Source organism: Hippoglossus stenolepis, chromosome 11, assembly GCF_022539355.2.
Source record: "Hippoglossus stenolepis isolate QCI-W04-F060 chromosome 11, HSTE1.2, whole genome shotgun sequence".
Lineage (NCBI taxonomy): Eukaryota > Metazoa > Chordata > Actinopteri > Pleuronectiformes > Pleuronectidae > Hippoglossus > Hippoglossus stenolepis.
Genome location: NC_061493.1, coordinates 15,918,677 through 15,939,692, shown reverse-complemented (window position 1 = coordinate 15,939,692; position 21,016 = coordinate 15,918,677). Strand labels below are relative to the sequence as shown.

Here is a 21,016-nt window from a genome sequence, read left to right as displayed (position 1 = left end):
TGTTCCTTGTGTTTTCACGCCCGTTTGATTTCAAAGATATTTATCTTAACAGGATAATAATTTGTGAAAGTCTCTGACATTTGTGGCTAGCTAGCATGATAATAAATCCATGGCTTGGAACATTTTTTAGTTAATTAGAGTCAATCAATCCAAACTTTTCTCACTTACCGGTGTGAAACCAGAGTATAATGAGCAGAAATCAGCATGGTGATTGGAAAACACAAATTACAGCTGTTAAAGAGAAACTCATCCACTTTTCTTCTGTTGATGCCAATGCCTGCTGCGAGGATTTAAAATTAGCATGGCATCCCTTTAATGGATGTAGGGGGAATGTGTGCCTCTATAATTAAAAAAAAAACTGTTAATATCCTCAAAGGCTAAAATAAGAGAGGTAAGTATTATTAAATGACAACTCTTTAAAAGCACATATTGGTCAGTTGACTGTTAAAACCAAAAATGTGCCTGTGTTTATTTATTTTCTGTTTTATTATGTTTGTTTGTTTCAATTAGAAAATATCCACCTCAGTCACGTAGCATTTCTGCTCACATACACTATATGCTATTTATATGATATATTAGTAATGTAGTTTCCCTGTTTATATGTATTATGAGGAAATGAAGTAACACTACATAATGGTGTGTGACCGTAGCAGTGAGGTCGTCAGCACTGCTGCCTCACCGAGATCATGTGGCATATTAATGAACTTCCCTGATACATATATGGGACGGTCTTCCCAGTTAAAGCCTGTGTATCTCTCCCTGTGGTCAGGACGACGTTCATATTATCCCAGACGTATCCCATGCACCTTACAGTCATGGTGTAATGATGTGAGTAATAACCTGATAATGTTAACAGCGCCCTACAATAGGACCTTTATCTGATCTAGGCTCCCAGACGAGCCGGAGGATGTGACCCGGCTGCCGGCGGTCGCGACGTATGTGACCTCACTGCTGGATGTAATTTCCTCTCAAGAGTTCTCGGGAAAAAGGCAGAGCTTATGTTGTCGAGCTCATGTCGTCGAGGCTGGTAACAGCAGCTTGCCATTGTATTAATTATTGTCAGGGAATCCAAGGGGTGTAGATAATACAGAATGCACTGGTTGGTCCCATTTGTTTCACTTGTCAGTGGAGTGAATAATTGGGAGTGCTGACCATATTAGACACAGAGAATTTCTAAAAGATACGACTCAAACAGTAGCAGCACAAAAGTGTGGCTGGGAAATTAAAAAGCTTAATGTCTGAGAATTTCAAATCAGTATGGAACAGTTTGCTGGCTTACCACTGCCAAATGAATTTACTCATGTTTAACTCTAAAAAAACCTTCATTCAGATTCACAATGAAACATATAGTTTAGAATTAATTACTGATATTAATTGACTAATTATTAAATTACAGAAATTATGTGTGGAAATGATACATAATGCTTCAGCAATAAAAGTTAAAACCACACTATATGTTGCTTTTCAGGTATGTGTCACCCCAACTTTTTCTTACAGATCCGAGCCCATTGATACATTTTAAGTAGAAGGGGTTTGCTAATACAATGGGGCTCATCTTGCAATTCTCCCAAGAAATAACTATCAGTCCTGCTACAGCAGCTCCAGCGTCCCTAGGTGACCGCGCCACTGAGCCCGTGCTCGCTCCATCGCACCCCACTCCACGCCTGCTGCCACCCTGAAGGTAGATGCATCACGCTGGGGAGACTGCGCAACAGCAGCCCCCTCTCCCTCCAGCCCCCCGAAACCTCTTCCACGGCGCGGTGGCCTCCCGCGGCCCCTCACACATCTCCTGGTCTCCACTGCAGCCCCGGTCCCACCAGCCCTGACTCTCCCTCAGGTGAGTCTCCATACCACCTTCATGTCTCCTCCCACCTGAACTGCACAACTGGTATCCTTTTGTCATTTGAGAATGCCACGCACACAAATGCTGTACACACACACACACACAGAGACACACACACATGCTCCTGTGCTCACTCTGGAGGGGACACCGCCTGTTCCTTTCTGCTCACCTCCCGGCTGCCGGCTGACTCTCTGAGCCGTGTCTGTGGTGGCTACGCCATGTGTGGGGATCTAGGGGTTTAAAACAGCAGGCCTCCCATACTCCCTGAATGGCAAATATAAGTGCCTCCAATTTGTTACACAGTGGACGCTTTATGAATCATCTCTGGCTAAGTTTGATCTGAGATGACAAGCACGCGCTAATCACTCCTAGGATCAAGATATATGTCCAAAAAAGAAAAATTAATCAAGTTAACAGGTGACTGCACCGTTCGGATTTCCAAATTCATCACGATCAAGCAGTAGATGCTATTAGAAATGTTGAAACGTTAGAGATATTGCACTTTATATAAATTAAACCTGTGCTGCAAGTTAACTCATTTGCTCCTCTCGTGTTGAATCTACTCTTTGGATATGATAAACTGGAATAACCAGTTACAGGGACAGTTTACTGGGACCCTCACACAGGAATTCACAAATCAAAACACTGTGTAGTGACTGTTTCACATCACATTGCAGTATCTTTCCTCACATAACTGTATAAATCCAGGGAGACAGAATAAAAGTGGTCCTGCTTGTGTTGAGACAAACTGGGATGTGTGTATGGGGGGTGTGGGGGTGGGTGGGGTGGGGGGGTATTTATATATTTAATTGCAACTGCTGAAAGCTTTTTAATTCAGTATTTACTATAATCCGTGGTTTGCATTAATTTTCTATTTCCTAACGTCTTATTTAAGAGGCTCCTTACAACATTTTCTGTTTTCTCTCTTTTAATACATATTTTTTTTATCGTAAAAAAAGGCTTTAAACGACAACATTTTCACTAAAACACAAATTACAACTTTCACTTTATAGGTCGCTTTACCACACCGCACTTAGTTAACAAAATATTTTTACAAACAAGATGATATCGCCCCTCTCCATGATATTAATATGATATGTTCTCTGATCTGTAAACAGCTGGTTATCTTGCTTTTCCACGATAAGAAAAAGTGCTGAGGATTTACGCTTGGTGAGCACATTTGGGCTGAATCTTTCACACGTCACAAATTGCAGATGGGAAGCAGTGATCTTGAACAGCCGATCACATTTCCGTGACCATCTGACACCTTCCATTTAGGAAAATAATACTTTCTATCTTAGCATACCCCCTCTGCAGCAGCCAGCAAAAAGGAATTATGCCTGGTAGACTTTGGTATTCACAACTTTGGAGCTTCTCTTTTTGTTTTGTGTCACTGCTCTGATTAGATTGAATGTTCACTATTTAATCGGTGTATTCAAGGCCACAAAAACATTGTTTCTGTTGTTTAGCTTTATTTTTGAGGTGTTATTATACACGGTGTTATAAAGAATGGGGAAAATGTGCCATGCTGCAAGCGTTACAAAGAAAGTTAAAAAAAGGAGCTTATTATACCACTGGACCTGATAATGTGAGTGAACTGCAGTTTTTTACGATCTCATGTCACTGTCGTTATTTACTCTTTATAATCTTTACCTCTCATGTTTCCGTGATATTAAGGACCCCCCCAAAAAAAAGATGTAGAGAGACTTTTTCTTTTTTTACCCATAGAGGTAGATATGGTATCTGAGTAATATGACAGATAAATATGAGTCGGGTTAACTGGTACAGAGAGTTGTAAATCACTGTAGTGTGATTCTTTGTCTCAAAGGGTTTAATTAGTCTAGAAATTCTTCTCTTATCTGATGACCCCCACCCCTCTCCTCTTCTCCTCCCCCTCCCCCTCCTCCTCCTCCTCTTGCACACTGCAACAACTTACAACCATAAACGCCCTGCAATCTGAAGACCAGTGGCCTCGGGAGACTGAGTTGCTACAAAGAGCTGAAAGAGTTGGAAATGGTCATTTTATTGCGTTGGAATAGCTCGCTCGAGACTTGGGTAATGTAGTGCTAGCGCGGGGCTGGTAACGATAACAGTATGCGACTGCAGGGAAACTATACTGTACCGGCCTGGAGTGACACGTGGTTCGAATACGAGGCCCCGCGATTGATAACGACGATAATATTGAACAACAATGCCAACTTGCTCTCCTGCTGGTTTCAAACCACTAATTAATTATGAAATCTTTCCTTCAGTGACGATGAGGATTTGAGGATGCAGTGCACAGATGTAATCAGTCGTCTCACACACATGGTGTAGGATGACTTTGTGCAGGATATGCGCAGCCTTGTCAAACACCCCAACACTCAAAACATTGTTCTGGTCCCATCTATTATAAACGCTGCCTATATATATGGCCTGTTATTGCTTCAAGCATAGCATGGTGTTGCTCTATTTCATAGTACATGAACAAACCCATTTATCCTTATCTGTCATTTCATAACTTGTGAGGTATCTGTCACTTCGGGTCCCGCGGGAGTTCTGCGTGCAAGTTTTTTCCTTTAAGCTCTTTATTTAATTGACAGTTTATAAGTCATTTATATATATAACTGACTTTGATTGGACTTGCAAGTACGTTATCTTTGGTTGTTTCCGAGCAGGCTACAGGAAGCGTCGACCTCCTAATGGTCAGGGTTACATTACCTGATTATTTATGTACAGGGTCAGAGGGGAGATGCAGTCTATAGATGTCTTTGTATGCAAGTTTAAACGGTTCAGGTTTAAATTGTCCTCAGAAAGTACCTGTAGACATCTGAGAGGAGTTTAGATACATGTGGTGGAGGTTAATAAAGTAACTAGGCTTATAATAGAAGACTGAAACTACCGAGTGGCTCACAGTTGATGTGTTTATGACGTAATGAGGTCAAGTGGACGTTCACATACGACGAAGAGGAATCTCCTTCAGTTTTTTTTTTTTACCACGTCTTTTAATGTTAGCCGGGGATTTGTTGGAGCATATGTGCAGGTAGGTGGAATCTAAATATGCAGCCAGGGACTTTCACATGCAACACACCACTGTGCACTGATGGGTGTTGTATTAGGTTTCAAGTCTTTTGTGTTTCCTGGCCTGCAGCTGGGCCTGCAGGTAGTGAAACAATTAACTGACCAGACAAGATAAAGAAAACAGTGAATAATGTGTTCAACTTTATTTTTCTGCGCATAACTTCACAATACTGAAGTTGTGTGTTGTTGTGTAGTCGGCCTATGTGCTTCTCTCACGTGTGGATGGAAAGGGAGGTGTTTTATATATATTCTGCTTTAATTCAACATATAGTAAGGACATGATGGTTTGCACAGTATTTATAATAACACATGCAAAACTTGAGTTTGTGTCAGAGCACCTTCTTTTGAAGGACTAGCAGGAGCAGAATGAGATGAGGGGTTATTTTGGCGATGGAGATTAAGGCAGGGGCTTTTTGTCATTTGTGCGAGACAAGCCATTCATCCATCCAGTTCACAGCCAAAAAAAGGCTGGTCCCAGAAATTAGCAGTTTCAGCTCAGCAGCAAAGTCGTCGGGCTGTGAAGGCAGAGAGAAATTGACTAATTAGCAATGCGCACTAAAACTTGACGGTTCTCTCTATAACAGCGAGGGAAAGACTCGGTTTTTCTCCCCCTTTCTCCTTTTCTTTCTTCCATAGATGTTTGAAATCGCAGTCATTTACGCTCGACAGTTTTTACAATAGCCTTGAGCCATAATTTTGCGAGTCTCTCCAGCATCCATACCCCTGCATGGTCTCTCTCCACCGGCCATGCACGACCGTTTCTCTCCCCAACCGTGGATTTCCTATTACTCTCGTTACGACTCACTGAGCCCCAGGCCCAAGGATAATGATGTGTTGTTTCTTGGTAGCATAATTTGTCACACGTATATTTCTTCTTCTTCTTCTCTTGCAGAAAGCACAGCTCCCTCTCACACACTCACACACTTCTTGTTAATTCAGAAGAACAAATGATCAACGTCAACAAATAAGCTGAAATTGTGACTTTATGAGTTGGATTCAATGGTTATTCTGAGACGCCACCGACCGTAGACTTTGAAGGAAAGGAGGACATTTCTTTTTTCTCTTTTTTTTTTTTTTTACAAAAACAAAAGGAGAACAAAGGAGAAATCAAGTGAGATTATTTTGGGAACCTGAAGATTTACTTTCTTTTTTTTTTGTGGCGAAGAGCTGAAGTCAGGTAAGTTTGGAAAGCTGCTCACATCGTTTAGTTGTGACAGGCGCTTTTTAGTGGCACGGCTTGTGTCAAGTTTGCGCACATTACGCACATAGAAAATAGCTTTTTTCTGTGCAGCACGACAAACACCGGAGATCGCACGTCGCGTTTAACTTTAGCCAGAAGCTGCATTTCGGGGGGGGGTGAAATATTCGTTCATACTCACGTCCGCGTAACTCGGGCAGACTAAAGGCGAAACGCACCCCGCGCTGCCGGATGGCTCTCGGCGGATTTCGGGGAGAGCAAACTAATTGCTTTTGTATGAATCTGTGCGATGTGTAATGTCCTCGTCGTGGGGGTGTGCGGCAGGGCGGCAGAATGGATGAGTGTTAGCTGGATGCTGCGTGTTATCCGTCCACTGTGGCGGCTGCCTCTCTCCGTTCTCTCTCCCCCCCCGCGATCCGGCAACTTCAGCCGCGTAACCGAGCCGCAGCATCCCCCGGTCTCCCGGTCGTGTTTTGACGGCGCCCCTCGCAGCCTCCCTGCCTCCATTTAGATCCCCTCGGTTGTCGGTGTTTTAAGAATGAGTAGGAGCGGCGCGCCGTGGGAACTACTGCGTTTTTGTTTGCTGCTTTACGACCGGAGCGCAAAGTTGAAGGCGACCGGAGCCGCGTCGGACGCAGGATCGCCGCCGGCTGCCGTGGCGTGGACCCGCGAGCCGCTCCACAACTTATTCAATCAGAGGGGAATCGTCTCCCGTTGTGATAGTTTGGGGGGGTCTGTGGGGCTGCTGCGTGTGTTGTGCAAATAAATGACCTGAGGTAAATGGCTTGCATGGTTTATTTGTTGCCTAGGTGGCGTTCACAGTCAGGAAGTCATGTCCAGATCGGGTGATAGAACATCCACCTTTGACCCAACACACAGTGACACCCTGCTGCACGGGCTCAACCTCCTGTGGAGGAAGCAGCTTTTCTGTGATGTGACTCTCACTGCCCAGGGACAACAGTTCCACTGCCACAAAGCCGTGCTGGCGTCCTGCTCCCAGTATTTCAGGTCCCTCTTCTCCTCCCATAATGTGATCAACAACGAGGGGAGCAAAGGGGACCAGGGCAGCAGTGGGACCCCCTCATCCTCTCCTGATGACAAGCTGGTGACCCCCAGCGCCAGGCCCATCAACAACCTGGTGCTCCAGGGCTGCTCCTCCATTGGACTGCGATTAGTGCTGGAGTACCTCTACACTGCCAACGTGACTCTTTCCCTGGACACAGTGGAAGAGGTGCTGTCAGTCAGCAAGATCCTCAACATCCCCCAGGTCACTAAGCTCAGTGTGCAGTTCCTCAACGACCAGATCTCCGTGCAGAACTACAAGCAGATCTGCAAGATCGCTGCACTGCACGGACTGGACGAGACCAAGAAGCTGGCCAACAAGTACCTGGTGGAGGATGTGCTCTTGCTGAACTTTGAGGAGATGTGCGCCATGCTGGATGCTCTGCCACCCCCAGTTGAGTCTGAGCTGGCCCTCTTCCAGATGTCAGTCCTCTGGCTGGAGCATGACCGGGAGACTCGCATGCACTATGCCCCAGACCTCATGAAGAGGCTGCGCTTCGCCCTCATACCTGCCCCAGAGCTGGTGGAGAGGGTGCAGTCTGTTGACTTCATGAGGAGTGACCCGGTGTGCCAGAAACTACTCCTGGATGCCATGAACTACCACCTGATGCCCTTCAGGCAGCACTGCAGGCAGACCCTGGCCAGCAGGTGAGCACGACACACTCACACACACACTTACACACACACACGAGCTGCTTGAGAAGTGGATGTAAGGTGATTAAATGCCTCCCACTTGTTAAATTTGAACAAATTACATTTCCCACTCAGTCAAGGTTTGGTCCGGCTGCCTGTGTGGGTCAGAGGTGTGAGGTCTGAGGCCCAGGTAATGAGAACTGTTAAGGGGTTTTCCTGTTAAAGACTGCCAGCTGTCAGGGGGGGGGGGTCTACTCTGTGCTGCACTGTACCCATAATTACAAGGTTACCTTATGTTTTAGTGAAGGAAAGACAACTCTTTTATTTCCTAACACATCTGTGTAATTGCTCTCCAATCAGTGTAGACAAGATGCAGCAAACTAGACAAAGGTAATGTAATATGATTTGTGGCAACTCATGAATCCAATTTGAAACGATATAATTAGATTGTTACCAGAATGACATGGTAATTACATAACGGTTCTGATGCAAGTGCAGTGATACCCTGTCACTGATATGAGAGGAATAATGCAGTCAAATGGAATTCAGTGCATGTGGATGTGTTTTTATATTTGGGAAAATGCAGCATCGATTTTCATTTAGAGTTAATCGGGGTGATGCTCCTCATTCAGGTGAGGTGCACGTGTCTCACTCTCACAGAAACAGGCCAAGTGGCACAGTTTGCTCCCACGTTTGTCCTGATCAGCACTTTTAGGGGCTGGTATGTTGTCGCTAAGTTGATTGATTGACGGTGCTGGTGTCAGAATTAAGTTTACAGAGCTGAGTTAGAGGCTGAAAATGTTTTAGGAGCATCGATATTCAAATATTTAAATCCCTGTGTGTATAAAGGAGGAAAAATAAAGCTGTGGCATCAGAGACCGGAAACTCGACGACCCAAAATTTGCACAATAAATCTATCATTTCTGTGTCTGCTCCTACATTATCCCAATAACATATCTATTCCCACATATGGACCCAAATGAGCAGGGAATCAGGAATCCTCATAATTAGTTTCACATGCCACTGTTTCTCTCCTCTCAATTAATCACTATTATCTATGTCCAGGGGCTCATTTGCATATGAATAACCCCCAAACACTTCCGAGTGGGCCAGTAGCAGGGAGAACGCACCGAGACAATGGTGATCTACCCAAGCGTAAAAAAGTAAAATATGAAAAAGGGGGAAAAGGTGTCTGAATATAAAGGCCAGCTACTCTTAATCTATTCACTGTATATTGTGATTAATTGGTAGGTTTGTGTTGAAATCCATTCGGAGCCAGATAGTGGTCATTAATGCGGAGTAAAGTGTGCAGCTTTGAGGTTATATATCATACACAAACAGCAGGAAATATCTCACGACTGGCTCAGCCATGTCACATGAATCACCGCAGCCAATGAAAGGGAGACATTGTATAGGCAGGTTTATCTACTCAATTGCGCTTTTTGGCCTCCAGCATGGCACCCTGCAGGATCGTCCTCGCTTCACAGCTAATTGAAAAGATATCTTTAGAGTACAATAACCGTTCAATAACACATCAAAAGGATAAGTGCGCCGTGGAGCAATTTTTTTGTTAATTATAATAAACGTGGCCACGCATTGCCTAATAGTAGTCTCAACTTCTGTACTCGTACAGGAGACATTCAGGTACAGATATTAATTTAACCATGCATTTAGTTTTATTTCACCCACTGATTAATTCATTCACACACTGAGCGACTGCAAAGTGAAAGATCAAAATACGCAGGGGCGAGAACGGTTTATACTGTCGGTGTAATTATGTAAATAAAGAAACACAAAGGTGTCCAGGTGCTTGTTGTGTTTATTTTACCCTTTGGATGTTTAATTTCAAGGCTTCATACCTGTTTTGTTCTTTGTTTCCTTCCCCTTGTCAACACACCCACACTCTTGACTTTACAGAATCCGTTCCAATAAGCGATTGCTGTTACTGGTGGGTGGTTTGCCTCCTGGACCCGATCGCCTCCCCAGCAATTTGGTCCAGTATTATGACGACGAGAAAAAGACATGGAAGATCCTCACAAGTGAGTGGCAAAAAGGCTCGGCTGCCTCCTTTTCTTTTTACCTGGGGCATCTTGTGTTAGTGAATTTTATGATGAGAAATAGTTGTTCCTATGGATGACTTTAACACAGGTTAATTTCCAGGGAAAATGAGGGGAAGGAGTTCCCTAAATCCTTCAGGTAATAATGTATCACTATCACTTTTAATATAAGTTTTGAATCAGAGCGTGACTTTACAGCACTGTGGAGCTTCATGCCCGGTTTCCCTTGTTTTTGCTGAAATATGCTGGCAGGATGCATGATGAGATTTACTTGAATCTAATGATCTATTGTGGCAGAGAAGGAAGCGTAATGAATGGCGTCTTCCTGCCATAGCATTTACATGTAGCTTGATCATTCGCATATTGATCAATGCATAACGTTGACTTGCTCCCATCCATACTAATACTCAGCAGGGAATTAACCTGTTGACCTGGTGTCACTATTGATGTGGGGGTTTATACCAGGTAAAGCAAAATGCCAACAGATAAGGTCAGGGAGACAGCAGCTGTAACGTTTATACAAACAGTCAATAGATGGATGATTTTAATTGACTAAACAAAAAATAATACCAGTAATGAAAGGAAATAAAGACGTATCCCGTGACCCGTTGGGATTTATACCACGATACAGTTTGCAATATTGATTTCAGGATTTCGTAATGAAAGCAAGTTGTCACAATTTCACGAAATACACCGTTGTATTGAAAGAAATGTGGCGTCTCCAGAGAACATATCTGAAGGGGCTTCAGAGACACGTCCCTACACCTCGGTACCATGCTCTTTCTCCTCTCTGTCTTCCCTGACCTTTTGAGGCTCACCCACTACACTATATCGTTGCCATGTTGCAAAAGGTCAAAGAAGAGCTAATGGGAAACCATATTTGTCCTTTGTATCATCATCGCTGGACATATCGAGTTTTTGTCCTTTTGTTTTGGTCGCAGCCATATCTCAGCAGCGTCTCCCCATCCGTACACATTAGCCATAGGTCTGTCTCCTGTCAGCTCGGCACGGTGCAGTTTATATTCCCACTGTATGGCATGAGTTCTTAATTCAGGTGCGACAATTCTGTTGCTGGCTCTTAATTCCATGCAACAGCTTGGTTTCTTCTTGTGCTTGAATCATAGCGTTTGCTGTGATTTTTCATTTTTTTTGTCTAGCTCCTGTTTGTCTAAATCTTTCAGGGAGACATGCATACACAACAGCCTGAAGCTCACTGGTGTTTATATTGTCATTTTCTCATTAAACTCACACTCCTGGGTATAAACTGCACCAAGCAAAAGGTCAATAGGGATTTCCATCACTCAAAACTAAAAAGTTAACACTCAAATGGTCCGTGGCCAAGTGGAAGGACAAAACTGCAAAATCATCCCTTAACACATCAGTGACCATCTGATGTAGCCTCCACACAATGGATGTGGAATAGAAGATTATTAACATTCAATCATAACTTTTCAATGAGGCGAAACCTGAGAGGGACAGCCTTTGATTAAGACATTCATCAACACAATTTGGGGAGAATCTGATCCCTCTCGTTGTGTCAGATGTGTCTGCTGCTCGCTGATTCCAGTGCAAAGTTTGCCATCTAGTGTACCCACAGCAGCGTGGTCGAGCACAAGACAAAGGCAGGCACCGGCTCAGCCACAATGCCAGACTGCTCCCTCCTCGTTTCCTTTTAAAATAACCTGATATTAAAATGTCACACTACGGAAATGGACCCCATCCACGCAGCGTGGCCCCAGAACAAAGGAATTCAGCTCAGTGGGATGCAATTGTGATGGTGTTGAAGGCACGTCAGAGCTCGAGCAGCAGTGGTGCATTAGCTGTGGAGTCATTCATGCGACCCCGAATGTGCCTCTATGCAGAGGTTTCTGACTCCCTCTAGTGAGCCCTGGAGCTCACTGTAGACTGGAGTGATGGCGTCCATCTCGTGGAGGACGTGCTCATCCTGCCCTCCCATGGCTGCTCACCTCTGGGGTGAGCGGAGGATTTAGGGGAGAGGGGACAAAAATGCAGCAGGATTTCATCCTCTTTCTGATAGGTGATAATGAAAAAGGGGGGAGAGATGTGGAAAAATTCAAGCCTTTTTTATTGTTTGCACTACACAAGGCTGGTACAGTGGACTACAGCTATTATAGCCTGTATTTCTCCCCCTGTTCACCTGCATCTGTGGCACCTGTAGAAGCCAAATCCTCCAACAGTCAATGCTGCGACATACTGTACAGCGATAATCTTCTTTTCACACGGGTACGGGATGATTTTTACTTTGAGTACAAGTCACTAGACATCAAATAAAAAGCCGCTCATCCGTGTCCTATATACTGCTGACGGAATGATAATGTAAATAGCATGTAAGGGAATTTGGCAGTCATATGGCACTTGTCTTTGAGGTGCACTGGAGGCAGGCAAACTAATCCCCTCATTCGAGATAAATCTGTGTTTAGTGTATGTAGTATTAGTTCTCATCCGAGACTCCCCTCCTGTAGAGGGGGACCGGCACATGTCAGCCAGCCCGAGTGAGATCGCAGGGGGAGACCACTAGGAAAAGAAATGAGATTCAAGGCTGTCTAATTTTGCTGCAACTGTGATCCATCAGGCGGTGGGGAGGTGACAGTGGAAATGACTGATGGAGACAGACAGGTGGGCTTTAACATTTCACTGATTTGTGCTCAAAAAGCACCGGGCCTGAGATTTATTGAGTGAACACGATCATGTTCATTATGACTGTCACCTAGGACCATTTCTCTACATCTCAATGGGGTCACTTCAGCAAAAAAATAAAAAATATAAAAATAGATGGAGGAGGGGGCACACAAAATCATACACAAGGGGATATCCTGTGTGAGGCGTCCTACTGTGTCTGTGGGCTCATAACAGTTAATAATAACAGACAGACAGGTAGATAGACAGACAGATAGATAGATAGATTGACAGACAGACAGGTAGATAGATTGACAGGTAGACAGATATTGTGATAACAAACAGTCGACTCTTCGCTCTGCCTCATACTTTGATTTGTTCCAGTTTCAGAGTCAACAGGTTTGATTCCCCACAAGAAATCACTCCGTACAGATGAATGAATGGTTAGATCCAGGGAAAAACGTAACTTTCTCCACAAGTTGCCAGTTTATTAGGTACACCTGGCTAAAACTGACGCTGTCTAATCCAACAGTCCTGCAGTAAATCCTCCTTCATAAAGCTTTTACTGTCCACTTTTCATCACAATTGTTTTGGAGGTGTGCTCATTCGACTGTGTGATTATTTTACATGATGCCCTGTCAGTATGAGACAATGCGATTCATCGCCACCACAAATTGCAGCCTCCAAAATGACTGTAAAGTGGAATCGGCAGCTTTCCCCAAAAAACTGTTTCAGTTACAAACTAAACATTACAACCGTCATTAAGGTTGGATTTAATGCAGGACTGCTGTGTTAGACTCCATTACTTTTAGCATTGTTTACCTAATAAACTGACAACTGCTTGTATTTGCGTTTGTGAGACACGAATCTTAAATGGTCAAAGAGGCTAAAGTGCTGGAATTAAAACGGTTTGAATTTATGGGCGACTTTATACAAATTAAACCAGGTGTTATTTAACTGTAAGTTTAGTAGATTTATTTTATGACTAGAGGTTAGGGACATTAATATTAGAACATGTTGACGTTAATGGGATTTAGAGTAGTTTGTATTTATATTTTGTTATCTACAGTAGATCGATGAAAAATGATTCATCAAAGGGATACCAAATAATGATGTCGGAGATCCGGGTTTAACCCTTAGTTTGCAACCTGCTCGCCACTGACCTGTATCACCCTCATTCCGTGTCTGACACCTTTTATTTTTGTGTCTGGTCTAGTAATGCCTTACAACAGCGCCCATCACTGCGTGGTGGAGGTGGAGAACTTCCTGCTGCTGATGGGCGGAGAGGACCAGTGGAACCCCAACGGTACTGAAACGCCACGCAGTCAATGTCTCGCTTTCACAAGTCAAATTTGTAAAGAGCGCTCTGAGCCAGCGTATCGGATCCATCGGAGCTGGTGTAGAAATTTCAGAGAGTTTCAAACACTCATCCTGTAGAGGCAGATCAGCTCTGAATGGACAAACAACACTTTAATCAGTTTTTACTTTTAAGACTGAAATATTTGTGGTTTGGAAGTTTTAAGAGTGTTTTTTTTAGAAATGGTGGTAACATATAACATGATAATGAAAAATAGATCACTGTTGTCCTTTTGTTCTTGTTCCACCAATTCTTATTATCATACAACAGAACAGTAGCAGTGTTCTACACATGGGGAAATCAGTGCAGTCTATTTAGCACTGAGGGTCAACACACACTACCACATCATCATCATAGATAATATCAGACTCTTTGAAGGACACCAGCTCACTGAATGATTTGAATCACAATCCTCCAGTCAACACTTGTTTAACTTGTTTCACACACACACACATTAACACAGGAAGTCAGCACGTGTGGGAGGTGATTTTCAGATAATATGTTTATTTTTAAATGAGGACGTGCAGAGTAACAGTTGTGCATTTTATTGGTATGTAACAAAGACTTTGGCAGAGACTTAGCTAATTAGATGTGAGCACGGCCATATTATGCTTAAACTTTATTTTCCTATAAAATTTCATTGATCTTTGGTTTGGATGTTATTTTGCAGGAAAGCACAGCACCAACTTCGTCAGCCGCTATGATCCCAGATTCAACAGTTGGATACAGTTGCCCCCCATGCAGGAGAGGTGAGCCTTTTGAGTACATCCTTTTCATTCATACATTCATTTATAAAGCTTTTTATTTTATTTTGTATCGCTTTTTATTGCTAATGGATCAATGCGTTGTTCAAATGTACTCCCGATTGATGTTTTCCAAAAGGCAATATACAGTAAAGGTAAATACATCTGGTGATGCGGAACTTTCAGGGGACTACATAAAAATTATTGTTTGTGAATCAATAGGATATTTTTTCAGTATTTTTTTGTGCCTGTTGGATTTATCGTATAGTGACAGTGGTGCTGTAAACTGTCCAACAGGCCGGGAATCATATCAGGGACCTGCTGCTTGAGGCCATGTCGGCACACGCTATACACAAATTATCAATACATTTATGGCATTTAAAATTATGTTAATCTTTAAGTTCTTATAATGAATAAGAATGATAGACAGTATAGCGCATAATTCCGCTAAGGCCCAATAGTCCTCTTGCAATCCAGCTCCACCAAATTACACACACTCATAGATATCCGTTCCCTGAATACACCAGATTTTTTTCATCAAGATCTGTGAATTATTTCCTGGGAAATTAGTGAAAATGTCGAAAAACGTCCCATCTTGCAAAGTTCCCTGATCTGGATCCGAACCTAAATTCAATAGGTTCTTTCCCAGAACCATACCACATCCTTCCATCAAGTTTCATGGTAATTCATCCAGTAGGTTTTGTGTAATCTTGCTTTCGAAAAACCAACCAACAAACAAATGGAAAAGTGTCTCATGAAAAAGTAAGATCACCCTCTGCTCTGGCATTGAAACCAGTGATCCCAGTTGGCCAGCATGTGTAAATCTTCAATCAATGTACTGTAACTACTGAATTCCTAATTCACAATTCACCGATTACAAGACCGAAGAGAAAGTCGCAGTTTCCATCTCTTTCCTGAATAATTTCCTCCTTCCGCAAAAAAACTACAAACTACAAAATCCTACAATGAATCTTGTCACTGCCGTTTTAATGATGTTGTCTGGTTGAACCCCCCTCAGGAGAGCCAGCTTCTTCGCCTGCCGCCTGGAGAAGCACCTGTACGTGATCGGCGGTAGGAATGAGACGGGCTACCTCTCCAGCGTGGAGTCCTACAACCTGGAGACTAATGAATGGAACTACGTGTCGTCCCTGCCGCAGCCTCTGGCCGCCCATGCAGGATCGATACATAACGGCAAGATCTACATATCAGGTCAGGAGAGAGGCTGTCACTCACTCACTGTTCTCCTGGCGTCTTGTTCCTGGTTTCTGAAAAAGACAAATACATCTGCAGAATTAATTATGTACTTCATTTTATTTAATAAATTTTTTTTAGGGCGTAACAAGCTCGGAGGCTGTTCTGTTTGGTTATTATGCTCATTTTTTAAGTCATAAAAAAACCTCTTGTAATCTCTGTTAACTGCACTGGCATCTATTAAGTGTTGAGAAGTAGCCAACAAGCTTCTCTGTAACCGGATGTAGCTGTGCAGTATTAAAAGTATGGAAAAAAAATAATTTGTGATATATTTCAACATGGAAACCCTGATAATTACTAGGTTTAGTAATACATCAATACATTTTTTTTATATATATATCTACATATTTATATATATATTTATCCTAGACCAATGTACAAAGCCATGTCAGTGGGTCCAATGTAGTACTTACTATGTTACATAAGCAGCCATGAGTGTGTACAGACAGTATTTATTTCGATTCAGTATAGAAGTCGTAATGCCATGTTTACTCGTTGCAGGAGGAGTACACAATGGGGAGTATGTGTCCTGGCTCTACTGTTATGACCCCGTAATGGACGTGTGGGCCAGGAAACAGGATATGAACACAAAGCGAGCTATTCATGCCCTGGCGGGAATGAACGACCGCCTGTACGCTATTGGTGGAAACCATTTGAAAGGTAAGTGCGTTTCAGGAACTGAACAGAAAACAGGTCAGGGTTCATTTTTCCTTTTTCAAAACTGTACAAAAGAGATACTGTCATTATGATCAGTTTTATTATAAAACACTCTGAGTCTACTTGTAATGAAATATTGATAAAACTGCCCTCAGATTTTGGCAGATCGCAGGCACATGGGGAAAGCTCGAAGCTCGCAGATTTAATCAAACAGACTTCAGAGACCCCGGGAGACGACAGGAAGAAAAATGTTTTTTGGGCTGATCCATGTGTTCATGCTTTCTACTGGATTTAACTGAATATAGTGGCTGTCATGTTACCTCTATTACGATTTAAATGTTGCTGAATTCTGAATTCAGCTCGCTTAAAGACCAGTAAGAAGAACGCTGAGAAAACCACAGACACAGAAATAAAACAATAATTCTGATCACATGAAATCTTATCTCTCAGACTCAGAAGAAGACAAATTGGAAGATATATTTTCAGGCCTTAACAGTCAAACATCCAGCTGATCACTGTTACTGAGACATGCATGTGATACACAAACTGAATTATTTGAACACAGTTTTCTTCGTCCTCTCTCAGGTTTCTCTCACCTGGACGTGATGTTGGTCGAGTGTTATGACCCGAAAGCCGACCAGTGGAACATCCTGCAGACTCCCATCCTGGAGGGTCGCAGTGGCCCGGGCTGCACCGTGCTGGGCGACAGCATCTTCCTCGTGGGCGGATACAGCTGGAGCATGGTACGCTATCTTTTTCAGATCAGATAAGATGCTTTTACATTAAAGGAACAGGATATTAATGTTTTATGTCTTTGCTACTGTCAACAAATCCTGTGGAAAAAGAAAACAGATACTGAGTGTGTTTACATGCTCGTCTTTTTTTAATGGTGTTTACATGGAACAGGAAATACCTTGTTATTCATATCATTGTATTATCATAACAGCAATAATGTTTCTTACCATCTCAGCCACTGTTTTCTGTTCCAACAAAGACTGTTGATAAAACCTGGGTATGGGTTCACATGCCAGTTTCCTGGTATTATACTCTAGATATTATATTCAGCTCTAATAATGCTTATCCAGGTTTCTGAAAGCTGGATGTTCTTTTAACAAGCACGACAGATAACCAAGACGCCAGAGACTCCTGACTACATCCAGGTTTACATCCAAATGTACTGGCAAATTGTAACTTACCTTTTTGAGAAAGACTACTGAGGAAAATGCGAATCAATACAATTCCATTATGTGAATATTAAGAGTTGGTTCATCAAGATAAACAGCAGGTGATGCTTATTCTCCAGACTGGAGCCGTAAAACTATTGCAGAAATTTTATGGCTCAGTGATTAGAGGAGAAACAGTAAAACCTCAAACATGATTTAAACACATTTTCCCTGATCTGATCTAAATGTTTAATGAAAGTTTAGGTCACATCCTTCACGTATATCATGTTTTACATTTTTGCAATATATAAAATTGTTGGTATAACTGCTCTAGTTTTTCATTCACATTTAAAAAATTGTATTGGGTCGTATGGATGGAAACCAACCTAACATTTTAGTCCATCTCTTAATGTGAAATGTCATGAATATATACTTTTATTTTTGAAAAGGTTATACAGCTGGGTACAGTTTTCTTCGACCTAAACAGGAATAGATAGTGTATTTGTGGGGGAACTATTTTTAAGCTGTGGATGGATAAACATTTGCCATGAGTGTACAGTACGGCAGCAGGAGGGTACACATGAGGGGAAGATGTCTCGCAGTGCTACAGTGTGGCTCACCCGTGTGTTTTTAATCATTTTTGGAACAGTGCAGCTCTGTGGCACAGAGCAATAAGCTCCATCCGGCTTCAGAGGCCTCACTCGTTATTAGGATCCGTTAACTGGGTTTGGTCCTTTCATGGAATCTGTTGACAAAATGTGTAAAAAGGAAATCACCAGACTATTCCTTTTAATAATGAAATGTGTATAAAAGATTTCTCCGTCCCCCCAGTTAGAAACCCAAACAGCCACTGAGACTAATGAAGAGAATGACTTTATTTATTTTTTTCCTCAGGGAGCCTATAAGTCTTCCACCATCTGCTACAGCCCAGAGAAAGGAACATGGACAGAGTTGGAGGGAGAGGTGGCAGAGCCTTTAGCGGGCCCAGCCTGTTCCACCGTCATTCTGCCCGCCTGCCTCCCTTTTAACAAATGACAACTAATCCGAACGCCGGGCGGGCGTGGCGGGAAGCGGCAGAGAGACTGGGGGGAGGACCATCAATAAGCAAAACAGTTGTCAACTATTTTGTGATGAACCCTGCGGTCAGACGACGAGCGTGTGTATAAATTATTTTTTTACAGGTTTGACCAGAGCACTTTCGTTATTACCTACTGAAGGTTTGAGAAAAAAAAAAAACAAAGAAGAAGAAAATTGTGTAACTCATGTATTTAAACTCATCTGTGTTATGAGAAAAATTTGTCAGTTTCATATTTGGTTTGATTTAAACTGATAGTAAGTGTTTTTTGGCTTCTCTTCTATAGCACGCATAGTGTTGAACTGAATTATAGCTTTCAGATCCATTGTATCTTGTATTCAGTAGACGCATAATTCCAGCAAAATGCAGTGTTGCTTCACGGGCTGACGCTGGGTAGAAGGTGATTCGTCACCGGGTTACGTTAAACTAGAGCTGGGTGAGTTACATTCATTGTGATGATCCAAAGTGTATAAATATTCCCTCATAGCTCATGTTATTAGTCATTTTTCTCTGGCTGGATTGTGCACTTACCCTGCTGCGTCACATGGTCAGATCATTATGCAACTGTTTTGTTGTCTTTCTCTGCAATTGAGCATTTCTGTGGTTAAATGGGGACATTTCCAGAAAACCTAACTAGATCCACAAGCAGGAGTCCCGGGGTCCAAGCAACCAGGTGGACATTGTTAAAAAAATAACACAATGATCTTTACGACGATGTGTCTGCATCACCCAGCCCTAATTTTTGACTAATAATTTACGCCCAAGCTAAAGTCATGTTTCTGTAATATCTTGCTGAACAGAGAGTTTCCTTACAGGTCATCTGCTTGACAGAAAAAAAAAAAAAATCTTGCCAAATGTTCATGGCAGCTAATCTTCCTGCTGCAAGCAAAACAATTTAAGAATTTACCATTGATTCTTAATGTTCATATGACGCACTAATGTTAATTATACGATGATGGTACAATCAAATTGTAATTGCTAGCCAGTGTATTTATGGGTAGCATGTTTGGGTAAACAGATGGTGAGGATGTTTGTTGGGTTTGTTTCTCCTTTACAAGTGAATGTTAACAGGTCTGTTTATGAGGCCACACAGCGTTACCTTGATGGGATATTAATCTTTAATGTACGAAAAGCAAACAAACAAACATAAAGTGGTCTTTAATGCACTAAAAGTGAACTTTTTGATTCAGCAAACAAAGTTCCACTCAAATGTAAATGAAATTAATGTGATGTGTTTAGAGAAAAGATATCTCCAGTGCAAATGAATCTAAGTCCAGTGTAGTCTTCGTTATTAGGTTCGAAAAAGTTGACTCTAAATATCGATTGCGGTACCTGTCGAATTCTGTACAGATTTGCTGATTTCATTCTTGTACATAATCGCTTGCAGTGAAACATTTTTGTGCACTTGACCTTGGATTTATTCTCAAATCCTGTTATGTCCTTTGAATTTTAGAATATGAAAATAAATTGACTCTTGATGATTAAAACACCCTTTTCCAGTTGTTTTTTTGACGTTTCAGAAAGAAAAGTGGCTTCATTTAAAATGTTATTGTCAATCCCAGTCACGAGATGTGAACAGTCCACTGACGGTTTCTACTGAGTTAAGTTTGATGTTGAGATTTCTTCAACTTCCAACTTTATTGTCCCTGAGCTGACATTCTTCTAGCAGCCAGAAAAAAAACTGAACTTAAAATATACACCACTTTCCACACGTTATTAAAATATAGCTTCATATGTTTGGTAGAACGAAGCTCAGACATAGAGAATATAATTTTATATTTTCAAGACATGAACAGCAGTTCACTTAATACTAATAGCTTGCAGTTATGTGTGAAGTTACTTCTTTCATGCGTATCTGCACTGGTGGAGGAAGATGTCGTCCTGTTCAAGGAGTACACTGCCGAACCCCCGCCATGGCCCGTTCATAGTAAGTGTTATAATGAAAGGATGGATTGATGGTGAAGATAATGGACGGATTAATGGATGGATGGACGGTATAAATAATGGAAGAAAGGATCTCTGAGTAGAATGGAAGAAATGTAAAAAAAAAAAAAAGGAAGAATAGCTTAGATAATTTGACCACTTAATATAGGTTAAAAAAAACTTTAATAATTATATATTTAATTATGCTTTTTATAGAAAAATGTCCTATAATTGTTTGCTGTGCTAAAGTTATTGTGTAAATCTTACTATGAAAGTATTGTAGGATTGACTGATAATGGCTTAGTTAGAATTACTTAAAATGATTCATGCAAATTCTTACCTTAATTTTAACCTTAA

General features: G+C 42.0%; 1 protein-coding gene across 3 annotated transcripts; it reads left to right on the top strand.

The window, feature by feature from the left end:
* Positions 1-1,385: 1,385 nt before the first annotated feature.
* Positions 1,386-20,223, top strand: klhl14 (kelch-like family member 14). Of its 3 annotated transcripts, XM_035169300.2 has the most exons (10): positions 1,386-1,837; positions 5,796-6,080; positions 6,911-7,811; positions 9,714-9,835; positions 13,707-13,796; positions 14,518-14,596; positions 15,609-15,799; positions 16,343-16,501; positions 17,084-17,241; positions 18,556-20,223. In XM_035169300.2, the coding sequence occupies exons 3-10, from the start codon at positions 6,934-6,936 to the stop codon at positions 18,694-18,696; spliced, it is 1,818 nt and encodes a 605-aa protein (XP_035025191.1). In that variant the 5' UTR covers positions 1,386-1,837; positions 5,796-6,080; positions 6,911-6,933; the 3' UTR covers positions 18,697-20,223. The 3 variants fall into 3 exon arrangements, with proteins under 3 accessions (XP_035025191.1, XP_047197829.1, XP_035025190.1); XM_047341873.1 differs by lacking the exon at positions 1,386-1,837 and having other exon boundaries at positions 5,557-6,080; XM_035169299.2 differs by lacking the exons at positions 1,386-1,837; positions 5,796-6,080 and adding an exon at positions 6,101-6,375.
* The last annotated feature ends 793 nt before the right edge of the window (positions 20,224-21,016 follow it).

Bases quoted from the DNA above. Each gene is read 5' to 3' on its own strand.
- klhl14 (XM_035169299.2), top strand. From the start codon at position 6,333: ATGGCTCTCGGCGGATTTCGGGGAGAGCAAACTAATTGCTTTT. The intron at 14,597-15,608 runs GTGAGCCTTTTG...AACCCCCCTCAG, and splicing joins TTGCCCCCCATGCAGGAGAG to GAGAGCCAGCTTCTTCGCCT. The intron at 16,502-17,083 runs GTAAGTGCGTTT...GTCCTCTCTCAG, and splicing joins TGGTGGAAACCATTTGAAAG to GTTTCTCTCACCTGGACGTG.